General features: G+C 40.9%; 1 protein-coding gene across 1 annotated transcript; it reads left to right on the top strand.

Annotated features, from left to right (window-relative positions):
* The first annotated feature begins 9,666 nt into the window (after positions 1-9,666).
* Positions 9,667-17,658, top strand: znf277 (zinc finger protein 277). Its single transcript, XM_083973125.1, has 12 exons — positions 9,667-9,720; positions 11,184-11,418; positions 12,321-12,409; positions 12,524-12,606; positions 12,692-12,783; positions 13,375-13,485; positions 14,375-14,507; positions 14,578-14,645; positions 15,366-15,462; positions 15,592-15,634; positions 16,280-16,454; positions 17,310-17,658. The coding sequence occupies exons 1-12, from the start codon at positions 9,690-9,692 to the stop codon at positions 17,509-17,511; spliced, it is 1,359 nt and encodes a 452-aa protein (XP_083829251.1). The 5' UTR covers positions 9,667-9,689; the 3' UTR covers positions 17,512-17,658.
* The last annotated feature ends 448 nt before the right edge of the window (positions 17,659-18,106 follow it).

Here is an 18,106-nt window from a genome sequence, read left to right as displayed (position 1 = left end):
ATCACCTAAAAATCAACTTGTTTTCAGATCATTTTCACTTGTTTCAAACAAATTTTCACTTGAAATAAGTAGAAAAATCTGCCAGTGAAAGCAGGTTGTAATAAGAAAGAAAAACTTGCTCCACTATCAGATTATTTCAAGTGAAAATCTGCTTGAAAGAAGTAAAAAGTGTCTAAAAACAAGCTACTTTTTAATGTGATGAGTCTTATTTTAAGTAGAATGAGATTTGTTTTGACTAGAAATGACATTTTGACTAGAAATAAGACAAATATTCTTGGTAAGATTTTGAGTTTTTGCAGTGTGTAGGCCTAATGTGTTACAGCGAGAGAAAAAAAAAAGAAAGAAAAACTTGCTCCACTATCAGATTATTTGAAATGAAAATCTGCTTGAAAGAAGTAAGAAAGTGTCTAAAAACAAGCTTTTTTAATGTGATGAGTCTTATTTGAAGTAGCCTACTGTACAATGAGATTAGTTTAGACAAGAAATGATATTTTGACTAGAAATAAGACAAATATTCTTGGTAAGATTTTGAGTTTTTGCAGTGCAACTTCTAAAGTCAAGAAGAACAACAACTAAAGTTCCCTCAGAGACACTTCCTGCTGTGTGGTGAGTTTTTGTCAAAGCGATGAAGTTGTTTTCTGAGTTGTGTGCCGTGTGTGTGTGTTTCCTTGAGCAGCAGCAGTGAGTTGATCCTTCAGGGCCACCGTAGCTACACACAGCGGAGAGAAGAGGAGCGTTATGTCAGGGACGGTCCTCACAAAGACAGGATACAAACGTCTGTGTGTGTGTGTGTGTGTCCACGTCATGATGAGCAACACACACACACACACACACACACACACACACACACACACACACACAGCGGTGCGAGGCTCTTGGCTGTTGGCACATTGACCCATGTGGGCGACTCTGCCACATAACGACTTCTTCTAAACAGGAGGAAACACTGTGCTGAACACGCGGTTGCTATGCAACAGTTCGTCGCCACCGGCAGCAGCATCCAGGTTGGACCTGAGGAGGAGGAGGAGGAGGAGGAGGAGGAGGAGGAGGAGGAGGAGGAGGAGGAAGAGGAGGAGAAGGAGGAGGAGAGAAGAGGAGAAGGGAGAAGAGGAGGAGGAAGAGAAGGAGGAGAGAAGAGGAGGAGAGAGGAGGAAGAGGAGAAGGAGGAGGAGGAGAGAGGAGGAGGAGGAGAGAAGAGGAGGAGGGAGAAGAGGAGGAGGAGGAGGAGGAGGAAGAGGAAGAGGAGGAGGCGGAGAAGGAGGAGAAGGAGGAGAGAGGAGGAGGAAGAGGAGGAGGAGGAAGAGGAGGAGGAGGAGGAGGGGGAAGAGGAGGATGAGGTGGAGGAGGAGGAGGAAGAGGAGGAGGAGAGAGGAAGAGGAGGATGAGGTGGAAGAGGAGGAGGAAGAAGGGGAGGAGGAAGAGGAAGAGGAGATGGAACAGGAGGAGGAAGAAGGGGAGGAGGAAGAGGAGATGGAAGAGGAGGAGGAAGAGGAGGAAGAAGGGGAGGAGGAAGAGGAGGTGAAAGAGGAGGAAGAAGGGGAGGAGGAAGAAGAGGAGGAGGAGAGAGGAGGAGGAAGAAGGGGAGGAGGAAGAGGAGGAAGAAGGGGAGGAAGAAGGGGAGGAGGAAGAGGAGGTGAAAGAGGAGGAAGAAGGGGAGGAGGAAGAAGAGGAGGAGGAGAGAGGAGGAGGAAGAAGGGGAGGAGGAGGAAGAGGAAGAGGAGGTGGAAGAGGAGGAAGAAGGGGAGGAGGAAGAAGAAGAGGAGATGGAACAGGAGGAGGAAGAGGAGGAAGAAGGGGAGGAGGAAGAGGAAGAGGAGATGGAAGAGGAGGAGGAAGAGGAGGAAGAAGGGGAGGAGGAAGAGGAGGTGGAAGAGGAGGAAGAAGGGGAGGAGGAAGAGGAGGTGGAAGAGGAGGAAGAAGGGGAGGAGGAGGAAGAGGAGGAGAGAGGAGGAAGAAGGGGAGGAGGAAGAGGAAGAGGAGATGGAAGAGGAGGAGGAAGAGGAGAGAGGAAGAGGAGGAGAGAGGAGGAGGAAGAAGGGGAGGAGGAAGAGGAAGAGGAGGTGGAAGAGGAGGAAGAAGGGGAGGAGGAGGAAGAAGGGGAGGAGGAAGAGGAGGAAGAGGTTTGACTGCTGTGTCTGTAGTCAGGAGGAAGGTGAACTGTCAGTCAGTCGACGTGACGACACAGAGGAACCGTTCACTGTAAACACAGAGAACACACACACACACACACACACACACACAAACACACACACTGCACCGCATCATGAAAACACATCAAACACACTTTCATTTGTTGTGTGAGAGAATGAAAAAAGAAGAAGAGTCAAACACGTCTGCTGTGAACGCTGCTGTTGGACATTTATAGAGAATAGAGACATCATGCTCTAGCAAACTTAAAGGTGTTCAGAAACAGCTGTTTGTCCTGTTTGTCGCGCCTCCTTCCACAAGTTTACCCGAGTAAGGAAAACACATTTGATTGGTTGTTATCGAGCAGGTAGGATATTCAATGTTTTGGATGGGACTGAGCTGGTTCAGAGCCTCTTCCAGCGCTCCCTCCACGTTGGTTGTTGTGTCATGATAGCTGCAGACCCAGACCGTCTGGATGTTGTCTCCGCTAGCTCATAGATGTAGATATTAAAAAGCATCGGGGAAAGGACAGACCCGATGGTGGCACCTGTGTCCCTGCAGACGGGTTGGACAGATCAGCTCGGTCCTGGTTCAGGTTCTGGTTCTTCTGATGATCCTCTCTACTGTTCAGTTAGTGAACATCCATCCATCCATGTCCTTCCTCTTATCTGGGTCCGGGTCGTGGGGGCAGCAGTCTGAGCAGGGACACCCAGACTTCCCTCTCCCCAGACTCCTTCCTCCAGCTCTTCCGGGGAGGATCCCAAGGCGTCCGCGGGCCAACCGAGTGATATAGTCCCTCTAGCGCAGGGGTGTCAAACATGCGGCCCACGGGCCAAAACCGGCCCGGCAGAGGGTTCAATCCAGCCCTCAGGATGAATTTGCCAACTGTGAAAATGACATAGAAGACATACTGTAAGAGGCATAAAATTGTTGAAATTGCACATTTAATCAAGAAATGTCAAGTTGGTTTGTAAAAGAATAGTTCATTAACTGTAAACATCTTAATAATGCACTAAAACAAAGGGAACTCAATGTTCTTTTTATTTATATGGTATCATGTTATTATTTTACTGGTCCGGCCCACTTGAGATCAGATTGCGCTGTTTGTGGCCCCTGAACTAAAATGAGTTTGACACCCCTGCTCTAGCGTGTCCTGGGTCTTCCTCAGGGTTCGGCCGATATTCAATATGCCTTACCGGAGAGTCTTAGATCGGCCCAGTTCATTGTAAAACATTTATTTATTGATGTAAATGTGGTGTTTTCTGTGCGTAGGCTACAGAGTCCAAGGCAGTGCTGCTCTTCTGTCTAACCATGGTTTTTTATTCAAACAAATTGTTAGATTTGATTAAAAACGTTTCTCTTGTCATGTGCTTATGGCTGAGCTCCTTTTAAGAACTTTAACCATCTATTTTATTTTCTCTGTTTACTTTTTTTTCATTCTTCTTTGCTCTTGGTTTTAACTCTATGTTTAATGTTTACCTTTTGTGTTTTTATTGGTTGTTTTTATGCTGTTTAATGCTGTTGTTTTTAAATGTCCTCATGTAAAGCACATTGAGTTGCCTTGGTATGAAATGTGCTATAGCCTATCAATAAAGATGCCTTAGGCTACCTAAACAGGCTAAAGAAAGACACTAGCCAATGTTTATCATAGGATATTATCTTAATTAGACATATAGGCTAACACTGTCTAATTCAGATGAGGGGTTTTGACAAGGAGGAAGGAGATGTGCAATAATAACACATTTCTGGATCTGCTGCATCATTTTTATGCTTTTCATGATCAAACAGAGAGAGTCCATCATTAGTCTGACAGCTTTTAGTGCTGTTTTCATTCATTTGCATCTTGGGAAACATATATGGCATTCAGAGTTTATGAAGCTACTAGGATCTAAAAATTAAAACATCTCCCATGATTCCTGAACCTGGTGTTATTAAAACCAACATGCAGAGAGTTCACTGCAACACAACACACAGTGTTTATGTGGGACGATGTTGGAGCCACTGTGAGCTGGAGAAAAAAATAAATAAAAAATGTTCTGTGGATGTTGGAGGGTGAAAATTGATGTGGCTCATGTGGGAGTTTTGGTCTAAATCAGAAATCCACATCATATCCCGGCTCTCCGTGTGTGTGTGCGTGTGTGTGTGTGTGTGTGTGTGTGTGTGTGTGTGTGTGTGTGTGTGTGTGTGTGTGTGTGTGTGTGTGTGTGTGTGTGTGTGTGTGTGTGTGTGCGTGCGCCTCTCTCCAGGGTTTAATTAGAGCCGCTGAGCTGTGTGTGAATAATGCAGCACCTGAACGTGAACACACCTGAGCTGCTGCTGCCGGAGCAGAACGAACAACCGCAGGGAGGCCGAGCGAGCACCGCCTCCACAGGGAGAGAGAGAGAGAGAGAGAGAGAGAGAGAGAGAGAGAGAGAGAGAGAGAGAGAGAGAGAGAGAGAGGGAGAGAGGGAGAGAGAGGGTGGGAGTGAAGGAGAGAGGGAGTGAAGGAGAGAAGGAGTGAAGGAGTGAAGGAGGAGAGAAGGAGTGAATGAGCAGCTTCAGTGGATTTCATGGTTTTCAAGTCGTTTCAATCAGCAGTGAACCAATAAATACACGTTCGATAAATAACATGTGAACAGTCTGACACTGTACTGCACTACTTTACTACTATTACTACGTATTACTGCCATACTGATCTGTTGTACTACTGTCTCTTTTGTTTTAAGAACTTTTTATTTAAACATTTAACAAAACATTTCCTGACATATGACTTATGACACATGACTAACCCTTACAATGACAGTAAATACATGATAAAATGAATAGATAAATTAAAAGGGGAGAGAAGGAGGGGGGAGTTAAAATAAGAATAAATAATAAGAGTAGAAATGAATAAAATTAATTGATTAACTAGATAATAATAAAAATAAAAATAAGTAACAAAACACACATACATCTTTACATCATCCTACACTTACACATACCTTCAAACACAATTAGATTAAGGTGAAGAGGTATATTAATGCGTAAACATAATATATTAAAACAGGTTAAAGCAGATATCAGTGGAATGTTTTTGTTAATATAAGTCCTAAATAGTCCTATTTTCCGTCAGCAATCACTTACATGAAGTATTTCAGCCTAAACACGAGTCTCTCCGTCACTCTGCTCTGCTGTAACCCGAGGAGAAAATTTTCCTTGTGGGATACAAGTGTTATCCAATGAGGAGAGAGAACGGCATGAAGGGCTGTGTGTGCAGCCAAGGGATGCGCGTGAATGTGGTGACGTAGCACAAGGACCAATTGATGCCTGACAAGGGCGGGGGCTGCTAACTCATGGTGCGTTCAAAGAAACTCGTACTTTGTGTTTTTCCTTCCTGTGAAGTCATACCAGTTCGATCTGGTACGAGTTCACGGGTCGGAAGTTACGAGTGGCCGTTATAGGGAACTTTCACAGACAACAGGATGGTAAAAACACGAGCTACGGGTTACCTGGAACGCTACCAAGTCGTAGTTGTGACTTGAAGCTGTAACTTACGGTTTCAAAAGCCTGCCTTGAACGCAGCATTAGCCGAAACGGCCGTGAAGCTGATATCTGCTTTAAGTAAATATAGCGCAGACTGTAGTGTCTCTTATTTAATGTTTTTTATTTTACAAACTTGTGTTTTTTTGCACAATCTGTCAGAGGTATTCAGATATTTTATAACAACAGAAGTCATAACATATCGGAGCCATTTCAGCATTTATTTTGGTGCTTGTTTGGTGTTTTATCTTTGCTGAACTTCAGGTGTTCGAAGCACACAACTCTTTGACTGTGCCGTGCCTTAAAAGTAGACGTTGTATAGTGTTTATTTTAAAGAACAGAAATAAATCTTTTTTTGTTTATCAGTGGAATCTCGTTTGCACATTGATTTAATTACACCCATGCACACGCCAATTGATGATGTTGATCAGCTACTGTGACTTTCTTTTTATTTGGGTTTGGGAAGAGGAAGGCCACTACTTTAATAATATTCTATTATAAATGTGAAAAACCTTAGAAAGTGTCTTTAGTTAAGAAAATACTTAAGTAAAAGGTACAGAAAGTATTCTTCTTATTATTATTCACTTAAATAATCAAATTCAAAGTAGCCGCCAATGTTAGAAATGTAAAAAAACAAGTAAAGTACAGTTAAACTATTTCCCTCTAGTGATGCATGAAGCACTTCAGTTTAAGTGGAAGTACTTGGAGAATATTTTAGAAGTTCTTCTCAGTCACTTTAACTGATGCGTCGACTGTTGACTCCTCCACCTCCTCTCCAGCTCTGCTGTTTGAGCCTCACAGGCCTCCGTAGGGCCTAATCCGAGGAGGAGGAGGAGGAGGAAGAGGAAGAGGAAGAGGAGGAAGAGGAGAATATCTGTAAAGAAAACATCCAACAACCAGAACAATAAACACATTTGGAGTAAATCTTTGTTTGACTGCAGCCTCTGTACCATCGGCCTTAATGATGTTTTTCTAACTCTACACACACATTCATTAATTTAATTATAATTAATTTCATTGCTCATTTATTTTTATTGTGCTGAGACCAAACTGCCTCTGTACAGTTTAACGTTTCACTGAGACCCTGAGTCAGGCTGAAGACTGAGCTGTCGGCGCCACCTGCTGCTGATTCTCTGTAACACACACACACATGATGCACTTTGGATTTAATTATTTCATCAAATCTGAACTACAAGTGTGTAAATACAGAACACAGGAAAACCTCTGACTCACTGTGTTTCAGCAGGATGTAGAAAATATGAATAAATAAAACATTTATTTAACATTTTACAGTATAACATCAACACCAGAGAGGCTTCTTATTTTGTGTTTGGTTACACTTTCATTCAGCCAGATTTCTCTTTAAATATTTTTCTTGTTACTGATTATTTTTCTTTTTAGACAGTGAAATAATAAAACAGGAAAGTCAACAAGGTCGTACCAGAAGTAAAAATATATTTTTATGTGAACTATGAATCTTTTAGATTGGGGAAATTACACATGGTTCTTTCATGAACTTGTCTGGAGGCTCAGTCGATCAGTCGTTATCTAATGGGGGATTTATTTTCTTATCATAATGTAAATGATTTTCAACAAAACATCAGTAATCTCTTCTTCTATTAAGTATTGATTTAATTAGTAGAAATCAATCACCACTAAATATTTAATCTGTTTCTATATTGATACCGTATTAGTTTACTCTTGGGCGCTGTAATATGTCAGGTTACTTTCAGGGCCGTAGCCAGGATTTTTGAAATACCGAGGTCATAGTCGTGGTGCGCGGGGGGGTGGCGTCAGAAATTTTGGGCAATTTTATATTAAAAGGCTTCAATCTGCACTTTGACAGATAAAAACTACACACATCATATTAGATTAATGCCATTTTTTATGTTATTATCATCACTAGTGATCATCCAGAGAAGACCCAACTTCACTGAATTCTGATGAGAACACACCACCTATTATAAACAGTAGACTAGCTCCTCACATTCGTAGCAGCCACAGAGTAGCAAAAATATTATATTATAAAGTTTAATTCCAGCTCGAAAAAAAAAAGTCTGAAATGCAATGTGATGGTCCTGGTTGTTAACATAAAGATTAACAGGTTTCTAGGGTGAAGTGTGCACTCTTTTTTTTACCATAGCTATAGCCTACTATTTTTGGGGTGACTTCCTTCTGGAGCGTCAGCTGTGTTCCTCACTTTGAAACAGGCCCAGGAAGTTTGTTTGCTTTTCCTTATAGTTACCACAAACATACATCTGACTGCTCCTTGTTGCAGCAAATTTTGGTTTGTGTTATAATTGGTTATTCACGTTGTTTAGCTATGTAGTATTTCACATTTCTATGCATATTTTTTATTAGTAAAATATTGGTGTCAAACTTCATTTCGGTTGTATGGTCTTCTTTGAATGGGGAAATATGAAGAGGTCTAGGTGAAATCAAAATGAGCCAAAAACAGTTGTATTTGGATGGAGTGAATATTATGACACAGGCTATTAGTGAAATATAGCCTAATTAGTTTTCCAAAGGTCAAATTCCACCTGGACATACGTATCTCTGATAATAAAACAGCTGCAAAATTGCTCAGGTTCATTTTTTTAGCATCTACTTTTACACAGTTAGCCTACACATTACTTATTCATTTGCCTGATATCCCATGATTCAAAGGTAGATTTTACTCTAATGTGATTTTTGTTAGTATTCTTACTAGGCAGAGATGAAAAATTTACATTTTCTACTGTAGCCTACTCCAGACATGTCTGTAGTAATCTCACCGGTCTTAGCTTTCTTTAAATAAATAAATAAATAAAAAAGACTGAAATAAAACTAATGGTTGCCTAAACTTTACACCGTATGCTCTTTGTTAAATCTGTCCAAAATTTTTTAGAAACAATTTCACAGTCTTTGTTTGTGAAATATTTGTGCTTGTGCACCACATATGCTCACATCTTGTGCATCTCCTGGGGGCTAAGCCCCCCCTGTCCTTAAAACTTAGTGACGCCCCTGTCTGTAAACATAAAATGTATCATGTCACTGTGCTTTTCACATAAAGTTGATGGAAGAATGGACAGTGCAGATGCCCCCTCAGTATAGTAGGCTATCTGCAGGAAAGAGGTCTCTGCTCTCCCCCACTTAGCTCAACTAGTGCATACTGTAGTGCAGGACACAGACAATAAACGGCGCTGAATTGACGCTATTAAACAGCTGTTTTCTCCGCATACATGAGGTTCCGTCCCGAAATAATACAGCGCTTCAAGTGCACGTATGTACGAAACTTTTACAGTGTAACAACTGGTTGGAAAGAGCAGTTTATCTAGAGCCAACTCACTCAGTAGCCTTCTCCTCCATGCACGCAGGCTCCGCGACGCGCTGTATCACTCGCTTTTTCCGAATGAATCGCCTTTTTTCCCCGCGACCAGTAAACAAACACCAGCGTAGGCTACGTGAGGGCGTCAATAAACAAGAGCATTATAGGCCTACCGGAATTGTTTGGACAAGAGAGGAGTCACTCAGTCACCTTCCATCTGTCCTCCCTAATACTTTGCACTTTTTTTTTTTTTTTTTTTTTCATTCATTAGGCCGAAAAAAATACCGAGGTCATGACCTCGGTGTCCTCAATGGTAGCTACGGCCTTGGTTACTTTCTGTGCATAGTACTGTAGTACTCAACGATGCAATAGAGCTTCTGTGCAATATGTTTGTTTCTTTTTACACAACAGTCCTTACTGTTTTTTTCTTTAGCCTACTTCCTGTTCTTGGTTGCTTTGTTTTTATAGGCTTCTATCTAATTGCACTTTATACAATATCTATTTATTAAAATGAATAGATTCTGATTCTCTAATTCTGATATCATTTACAAACATATTGTTTAAATAAAAAATAAAATACGTCTTAATCGCTGGCCGTGAAACTGTTGTTTTGGTTACGTTGGTTTCGAACCAACACGTGAATGCACCGCGGAAAGAAGGTTTGCGATTACGAGGGGACCGTGAAGGCAGCGCGCTGGATTCTCCGTCTTCTGATTGGTCCGTTCGCCGCTGTTGTGAACACGTGACAACAAAGATGGCGGCGGCCAACGAGGGGAGTAAAGACGGTAAAGACGGTAGCTACGTGGTTTGGTTCAGGTTTTAAACAAGATGTCAGCGGGTTTAACGGATTCGGTTCGGGGCTCGGAGCGACTCGTTCACCCGCTGCCACACTGTAATGTAACTGTAATGTAACGGTAACGGTAACGGGAACTGTAACTGACCGGAAACAGTGGGCCAGCTAACGGTTAGCCGCCTAGCTAGCTGCCCGTTAACTCACTAAACTGATCGATTATTGATTAGAAACTGTCATGTGACAGAAACTGATTTGTTCTCAGGTTCCGTGTTAAACTATAAAAGACACATGGTCAATATGAAACTGAATTATAGTCATTTATCAACTGTTATCGATAAATAACCTGAGGTTTATCTATAAAATAATATGTCATGTCAGTCAGAATGGCTTCCACAGAGTTGATTGAAGTTTCAGACTACTGTTTGCACACGTACATTGTTAACGTGTTGATATTACCAATGGTTATATATTGATCGATAGTGGGTCAGTGCATTGGGATGTGAAAAAGATAGAGGTTTTTTACTTGTAGGCAAAAAGAAAAGCTGATAACCCTTTAATTTACACACCGTTATACGCGATAATGTGAAGAAATAGCCTAGAAATAACAAATAATTTTGTCATAATGTCTAGAAACAGCCCAGTCAATTACAAGGACTTGGTGGAGAAAAATTCTGGCCTTTCCCAAAAAATTCAAAGTCTGAAAAGCATCTTTTACCTTTATGAAAAACATTACTATGAGATTGACTGTTATTTCTACTATGCAATTATTTCTAGATATGTACAATAACTATTTTAAAAAACGTATACAGATAACGGATAACTTTTAGCTTCCAAAGGCCGATACCAATAACCGATAACATACCTGGAGATAAGAAAGACTGGTGAGGACCTAACATACTGTATAGCATGGCACCAATACTATAAACAAAACCAATCTTTAAATCAAGATATTCTATAAGTAAGCCTTTCAAACATTTGCAAAAAGGGTTGTGCTGCATTCACGTGTTGATCAAATAATCAAATATAATCAAAATATAAACTTTACTCATTGTTTACACAAAATATTTCAAGTATCTAAAAATATGACCAATTATTAACCCCCCAGGGGAAGGGTTTTGAATATTCAGGTCATAAATGGTTATCTATACCAAATGTTTATGTTTATTTAATGGTTTTTTTGTTTTGTTTTGTTTTGTTCTTTCTTTAAATACAAATGACACGCTAACATTGAAAATCCTACCAATTAGTTAAATGGACCAGTATCTGAGCATTTACCTTTATTTTGGCGCACATTTGCCGATACGGTTCCTACATAATCTTTTTTGGGAAGTGACGGTATTCAGAAATCTTTACGATTAATTAATTGTGGTGTTTAATACCATGATTAATTGTGAAAACAAGTAATCGTCACATCCCTATCACATAATTAACAACACATGAACCCATTTACCTCAGGTCAGGACAGCATCCTGGAGCCGCTGAGTTTCCCGGAGGAGCCCCCCTCCTCCTCCGATGACTGTGGTTCTGGTCCCGGCGGTCCGGGTCTGCAGCGGCCGAGCTCGGAGCTGCTGGTGTGTCTGTTCTGCTCCGAGTCGGCGCCGCTGCCTCACACAGACCTGCTGCTCAAACACCTGCTGCTGCAGCACAAGATGGTGGTGGCCGACGTCAAGCTGATCGCAGACCTGCCCAAGTGAGAGAGACTCATACTGTTACTCTGACCTCATAGTAACTTTAAAGGGATAGTTCAACATTTTGGCCGACTGACCCATTGCCATAATCCCTATAGTCATAGCAGTAGGTTCGTTACCTTTAATTGTCGGTGCAAGCTGTTTTTAGAACGGTGGAGCAGAGCCGTGAGCTGCTCAGAGCTACGCTACGGAGGCTCATTATGGGATTTCTTGGTTTCCCTCATCAAACTCATCAAATACACAATTCAACAACTCCACAACGCTCTGGTGGACAAGTTGTGAGCTGCACATTCACCACGCTATGAGATAATAACACAACGTTACCACACAGAGTTGTTTTAGAGGGAAATTCATGTAAAACCACTGATGCACGTTGCCTTCAGGGACAGTTTTTCATCAACAGTCTCTGTATTTCCCTCTAAAACAACTCTGTGTGGTAACGTTGTGTTATTATCTCATAGCGTGGTGAATGTGCAGGTCACAACTTGTCCACCAGAGCGTTGTGGAGTTGTTGGATTGTGTATTTGATGAGTTTGATGAGGGAAACCAAGAAATCCCATAATGAGCCTCCGTAGCGTAGCTCTGAGCAGCTCACGGCTCTGCTCCGCCGTTCTAAAAACAGCTTGCACCCACAATTAAAGGTAACAAACCTACTGCTATGACTATAGGGATTATGGCAATGGGACAATTTGCCAAAATGTTGCTCTAAACTATCTTATAATATCTATTTGATAAAATTCCAGCTTTATTGTCTTGTTTTTGTGCTTTTTTTAATCTATTTAATGTGTCTTTACATGTTTAACTTTATATTTGTGTCTTTATTTCCATCAAACCCACTGAATGAAGTCGTATCTATGACGATAATGTGTAATAATAACACGTATAAACTCTGCTCCTCCGTCAGGTACATGTTGTACTGGAAAGGTCGGTTCCTGGAGCAGCCGGTCACAGACTTCTGCACCGTCATCAAAACCAACTCCACCGGTCCCGTCGGTGAGGAAAACCCACTCCCACATGGGAAAACCTGGACTGTTTCTGTTTTGGTTCTTGTTGTTGTTGTTGTTGCTGAGTGTGATTGACGTTTGCTGTGACTTTGTGATGTGACAGAGAAGCAGGAGGACTACTTCCTGCTGTGTGACGTCCTGCCTGAAGACCGAGTCCTCAGAGAGAAGCTGCAGCAGAAACGACTGGTGAGGTGAACCCTCTGGTAAAGGTGTTGTTGTTGCTCTTCGTTGGTGTTTCTGTCTCCTACAGCTTCATGTTGTTGTTGCTCAGGAGGAGGTGCTGGAGCAGCAGCAGAAGGAGAGAGACGACTTCGGCTTCCAGCGGCTCTGCATGTTCTGCAGTGACGAGTTCACTGGCAACAGGTACAAATAAAAACCACCTGCGTTCACATGAGCTGGTTTGAGTTATGACAGACGTAACCAATATTTAATATTAATGAATTAATCTTGAAGAAATGCAGCAACAGAGTGAAATTACATTAATGTCAATTTAGCTAACGTAACATTGAATTTGTAGGAATTTAAATGAAAAAATAAACCTAAACATTTGGTCTAGATGACAATTAATGACTTGAATATTTCCCATGGGGGATTAATAATTGGTCATACATTTCATTTATTAGTTTATTTCATAGGGACAGTGCACCACTAATCAACAGAGTTAGAAGAAAAACTGTAAGTGGGCCAGAGTTAGCCAACAAGGCTAGTTTATACGTTAATAGATACTTCAAATAGTTTGGTTATATAATTAGAAATGTATATTTAATTAACTAATTCATTTATTTATTGTATCTATTTCTATTTATTTCTACTCTTAGTATTTCATTCCTATTTTAATTTTCCCATATTTTTTTCCATGCATAGGGTTAGGGTTTGCATAATAATCGTGATAATTTAACCAGGAAAATCTCTACAGTATATGTCATTGTGTGTGTGTGTGTGTGTGTGTGTCAGGTCGTCTCTGCTGAACCACATGGCCAGAGAACACTCGTTCAGCATCGGGCTGCCAGACAACATCGTCTACTGCAACGACTTCCTGGACGCTCTGCAGAGCAAACTGGACAGGTAGGGAAACACCTTTACAACTCAACAACCGGGTCAGAGTTGTGTAGTTTTTTGTAATGACATTTATGAATTGTTCGATCATTTCCCGGTTCCTCAGTGTGACGCCTTCAAACGTCCGCAGGAAATATTCAGTTTGACAAAGTAAATCATCATCACATTAGCTACGTATTCATTTTCTGCTGGATGAATTAACTAAAGAACAATTAGAATGGATTTTAAGGTTGTGTTACTGGTTTATAAAACTCCCTGGTGTTTACCAGATGCTTTTTAAAAATATTTTTTTTAAAAGATGGGTTTTTAATTGCCGTCTCGATCTTCACATCATCCCGTTATCGTGTATTTATCACACTTTTTTCATTTTTTTTACCAGGCCTACTGCTGCTCTCGTCTTTTAATGACTTATTCTCTCTTTTTTCCGGCCGTCTCGCGTTTTTAGTACGTTGGGTTTTGAAAATGCCGCTTGTTTCGGGGCCTTTCTCTTAGCGTCACATGATCCTGCTTTGAGTCTGACCAATCAGCACAGAGTGGAGACACGCCTACTCTTTTTACTTTTAAAAGCATCTCTTTAGTTTCACTTTTAGCTTTAGAATTTCATTTTATTCTTTTATTTTGTTTTATTATATTAACTTTGTATGCAGTTTTACTTTGCTTTTATTTGTGGCTGTATCTATTTATGTCCATATTTATACATGTATACTGTCATTTATTGTCATTGTCAGATATATTAAACTTTCTCAATAGTTTTATTTACTCAATCAGTTCTATTGTAAATCACTGATAATTTGATAAAGTTGTGGGTTCAGTTGATGATGTATTTGGTGTGTGTGTGTGTGTGTGTGTGTGTGTGTGTGTGTGTGTGTGTGTGTGTGTGTGTGTGTGTGTGTGTCAGTCTGCAGTGTTTGTACTGTGAGAAGACGTTCAGAGATAAAACCACTCTGAAGGATCACATGAGGAAGAAATCTCACCGCCGCATCAACGCCAACAACCGCGTCTACGACCGCTTCTACGTCATCAACTACCTGGTACACACACACACACACACACACACACACACACACACATCCAGATGTTGAACCTCTGTCTCTCCTGTAGGAGTTGGGTAAAACGTGGGAGGAAGTTCAGAGTGAAGACGACCGGGAGCTGGTGGACGACCAGGACGAGTGAGTATCACACACACACACACACACACACACACACACGTTCAAACAAACATTTGAAATCATTTAAACATTTTAATCATTTTACAGAACATTTCCTGACATAAAACTTCATATAATAAATGAATGAGAGGCTGTACAGCAGTATAAGTTACAATTAAAATAAATAACTTAATAAATAAATAACAAAATAGTAGTAGTAGAAATAATAATAATAATAATAATAATAATAATAATAATAATAATAATAATAATAATAATAATAATACATTTAAAAAATAAATAAATACAAATAACATTTTTAAAAGAGGGGAAAAATTGGGGAAAAATTAAAATAGGAATTAAATCCTAAGACTAGAAATAAATAGATAAAATAAATAAACAAATGAGTTAATTAAATATACATTTCTAATTATATACACAAAATATTTGAAGTATCTATTAATGTATGACCAATTATTAATCCCCCATGGGAAATATTAAAGTCAAGAATTGTCATCTAGACCAAATGTTTAGGTTTAGTTTTTCATTTAAATTCCTAGCAATTCAATGTTACGTTGGGTAAATTGACATTACTATGCATTTCTTTATGATTATTGCTGCTCATGTGATCTAACCCTGTGTGTGTGTGTGTGTGTGTGTGTGTGTGTGTGTGTGTGTGTGTGTGTGTGTGTGTGTGTGTGTGTGTGTGTGTGTGTGTGTGTGTGTGTGTGTGCTGTGCAGTGATTGGTCGGACTGGCAGGCTCACCCGGTGTCGGCCGTGTGTCTGTTCTGTGATCACCAGTCAGAGACGATGGAGCAGATCTACACACACATGAAGGTGCAGCAACAAACACACAAACACACACACACACACACACTCACACACACAACAAACACGAAGAATTAAAAGTGTTTTTTGATCAACGTGATGTTTCCTGTTGTGTTGAACTTGTTTTCATCTCTTCAGGAGTCTCACGGCTTCGACCTCCACAAACTGAGAACAGAACTCAGTGAGTAAAACAAACCGTCGAGTTTGATCCCTTTTCTATGTCCTGAAGGTTTTTACAGATATATCATTAAACAGCCTGACTTATACAACATTTTATTACTAAAAACATGGAGAAATTAGATTATTTTTATGGCTGGTGACAGTATTTTCTCATTTACAGAGTGATAAAAAGAGATATCCAAAATCCTCCTCTGTAAAAACTTCTGACTCTAATATGTCAACAAAATAAAACAAGAATTTTGAAAGTGACTTTATCCATTAGTCAGATTTCTGTTCTGGAAATACATGCGCATATTTAATTAGATACTGCCTCATTTACATATTAAAATGTTACACTGATGCTGCATTCACCTGCAGTCGGGCAGACGGCCGGCGCTAACAAACCAGATGTCATTTTAGTCACAGAAGTCCAGAGAAAGCCGGTAAAACAATACGACATCGCCATGACAACATATTGTCACGTGTATTGTTTGCCTCGTGCTGACGGACCACTTGTTTACATAGAGGCTTGTTTGTCTGCCGTCTGCCCAATTTCACGTGAATGCAGCATGAAAACTACGACTGAGTTGCTTGTGATATACAACCACAACGCTAGATGGGAGGAATTCCTACACAATGGACCTTTAACGTTCCACTGTCTCCTCAGACCTCAGGTTTTACCAGCAGGTGAAGCTGGTCAACTTCATCCGGCGGCAGATCCACCAGAGCCGTTGCTACGGTTGCCAGCAGAGGTTCGAGTCCAGCGCGGCCGTGCTGCGCCACATCGTGTCCGAGGGTCACGTGATGCAGCTGCCGGACGCGTCCACCTGGGACCAGCCGCAGTGAGTGGAACACGTTTCACTTCCTCGGTCGAATATCAAAACCAAGGATCAGGATTAGGGTTGCAAAATTCTGGGAATTTTCAAAGTTGGAAACTTTCCATGAGAATTAACAGGAATATATGGGAATAAACGGGAATAAATCAGAAATTTACAAAATTGAAGGTTGGCCTTTAACAGGGAACTTGGGGGAGTGAGTAATATTTTACTCAACATTCATGTTTTTGTTGTTCAGTAAAAGAATTGATTGTTCATACAAGAATTAAAACTTGATAAAGTTCTACTCACAAATAAATCTGTAGAAATATATTTTTTAATTTGTTTGGATATGATACAATTTGTTTAAAGCAGAAGTAAGTGGAATATTTGTGTTAATATAAGTCTTAAATAGTTCTATCTTCCGACAGCAATCACTTACATAGAGTGTTTGGTCTGAAACACGGGTGTGTCAGTCACTCTGCTCTGCTGTAAGCCGAGGAGAAAACTTTCCTTGTATCCTACAACCTTTATCCAATGAGGAGAGAGAACGGCATAAAGGGGCGGTCCTCTCTGTGTGTGCAGCCAAGGGATGCGCCTGAATGTGGTGACGTAGGGACGAGGGCGGGGACTGCTAACTCCATCTGCTGACAGGAAGTTAGCCAAAACCACCGGATCGCTTACTTCTGCTTTAAATTCCCCCCAATTTCCAGTTATTTCCCATAAATTCCCCCAAATTCCCATAAATTTAAATTATTCACATAAATTCCCATAATTCCCATGGAAAGTTTCCAATTTGGAATATTTAAAAAATTCCCCTTCTTAACTTTCCATGGAAAGCTTCTGGAAATTTACCGGTAATTTTCCGCCCCGTCTCCTCAGGTATTACTTCCCCACCTACGAGAACGACGCGCTCCTGTGCACGCTGTCCGACAGCGACCATGACGACGACGACAGCGCCACCGCCACCAGACGCCACGGCGACGACGTCCCGGTGATCGCCGAGGACGTGTCGGAGCTACGAGCCCTGAAGCAGACGAGCGTCCTGAACCAGCTGCTGAGGAACAGGAGCTCCTGCAGCTGAGACACACACACACACACACACACACACACACACACATACACGGCTCCAACAAGCACTTTACCGCCGCCGCCGGAGACACGGACTCGACCGACCAATCAGAACGCAGCATCTTCAACAGGTTTATTTTCTTGATGATGAACTTTATTACTGAAAATAAAATAAAATAAAAACCACAAAACTGCATCAAAGCTTTTCTCTGTGTTTAATGACGTCACCACGGGAACAAACACTGATGCATGTATAAATAAATAGACCGAATCTCCTTGTTGTTTACAACTACTTCCGGGTAGAAAAACCAGCATGAGAACAATAGTGACGGACGAGAGTTTCACTATACAGTGGAATCCGCTTATAGTGATCACGTTTGTCCAGAGTCAATTTGATCACTATAAGCGGTTGATTACTAAAACCGAATTTTTATTATTTCACTTATTTTTTATGCAGAACATCATCTAAATGCCATTTGTATAGTTTTTCAATGAGAAAAATGTAATGAAACGGCTGTCAGCAGCGCGATCATTTCGTCAGCTCCAAACTCACCGGTCTGCACCTTAATCACAGACCACAGCTGGTTTTCCGCACAGCATCATTTACA

The sequence above is a fragment of the Trachurus trachurus genome (assembly GCF_905171665.1).
Source record: "Trachurus trachurus genome assembly, chromosome: 6".
Taxonomy (NCBI): Eukaryota; Metazoa; Chordata; class Actinopteri; order Carangiformes; family Carangidae; genus Trachurus; species Trachurus trachurus.
The sequence above is the reverse complement of the archived record's forward strand: the minus strand, read 5'-3'. Positions and strand labels throughout refer to the sequence as shown.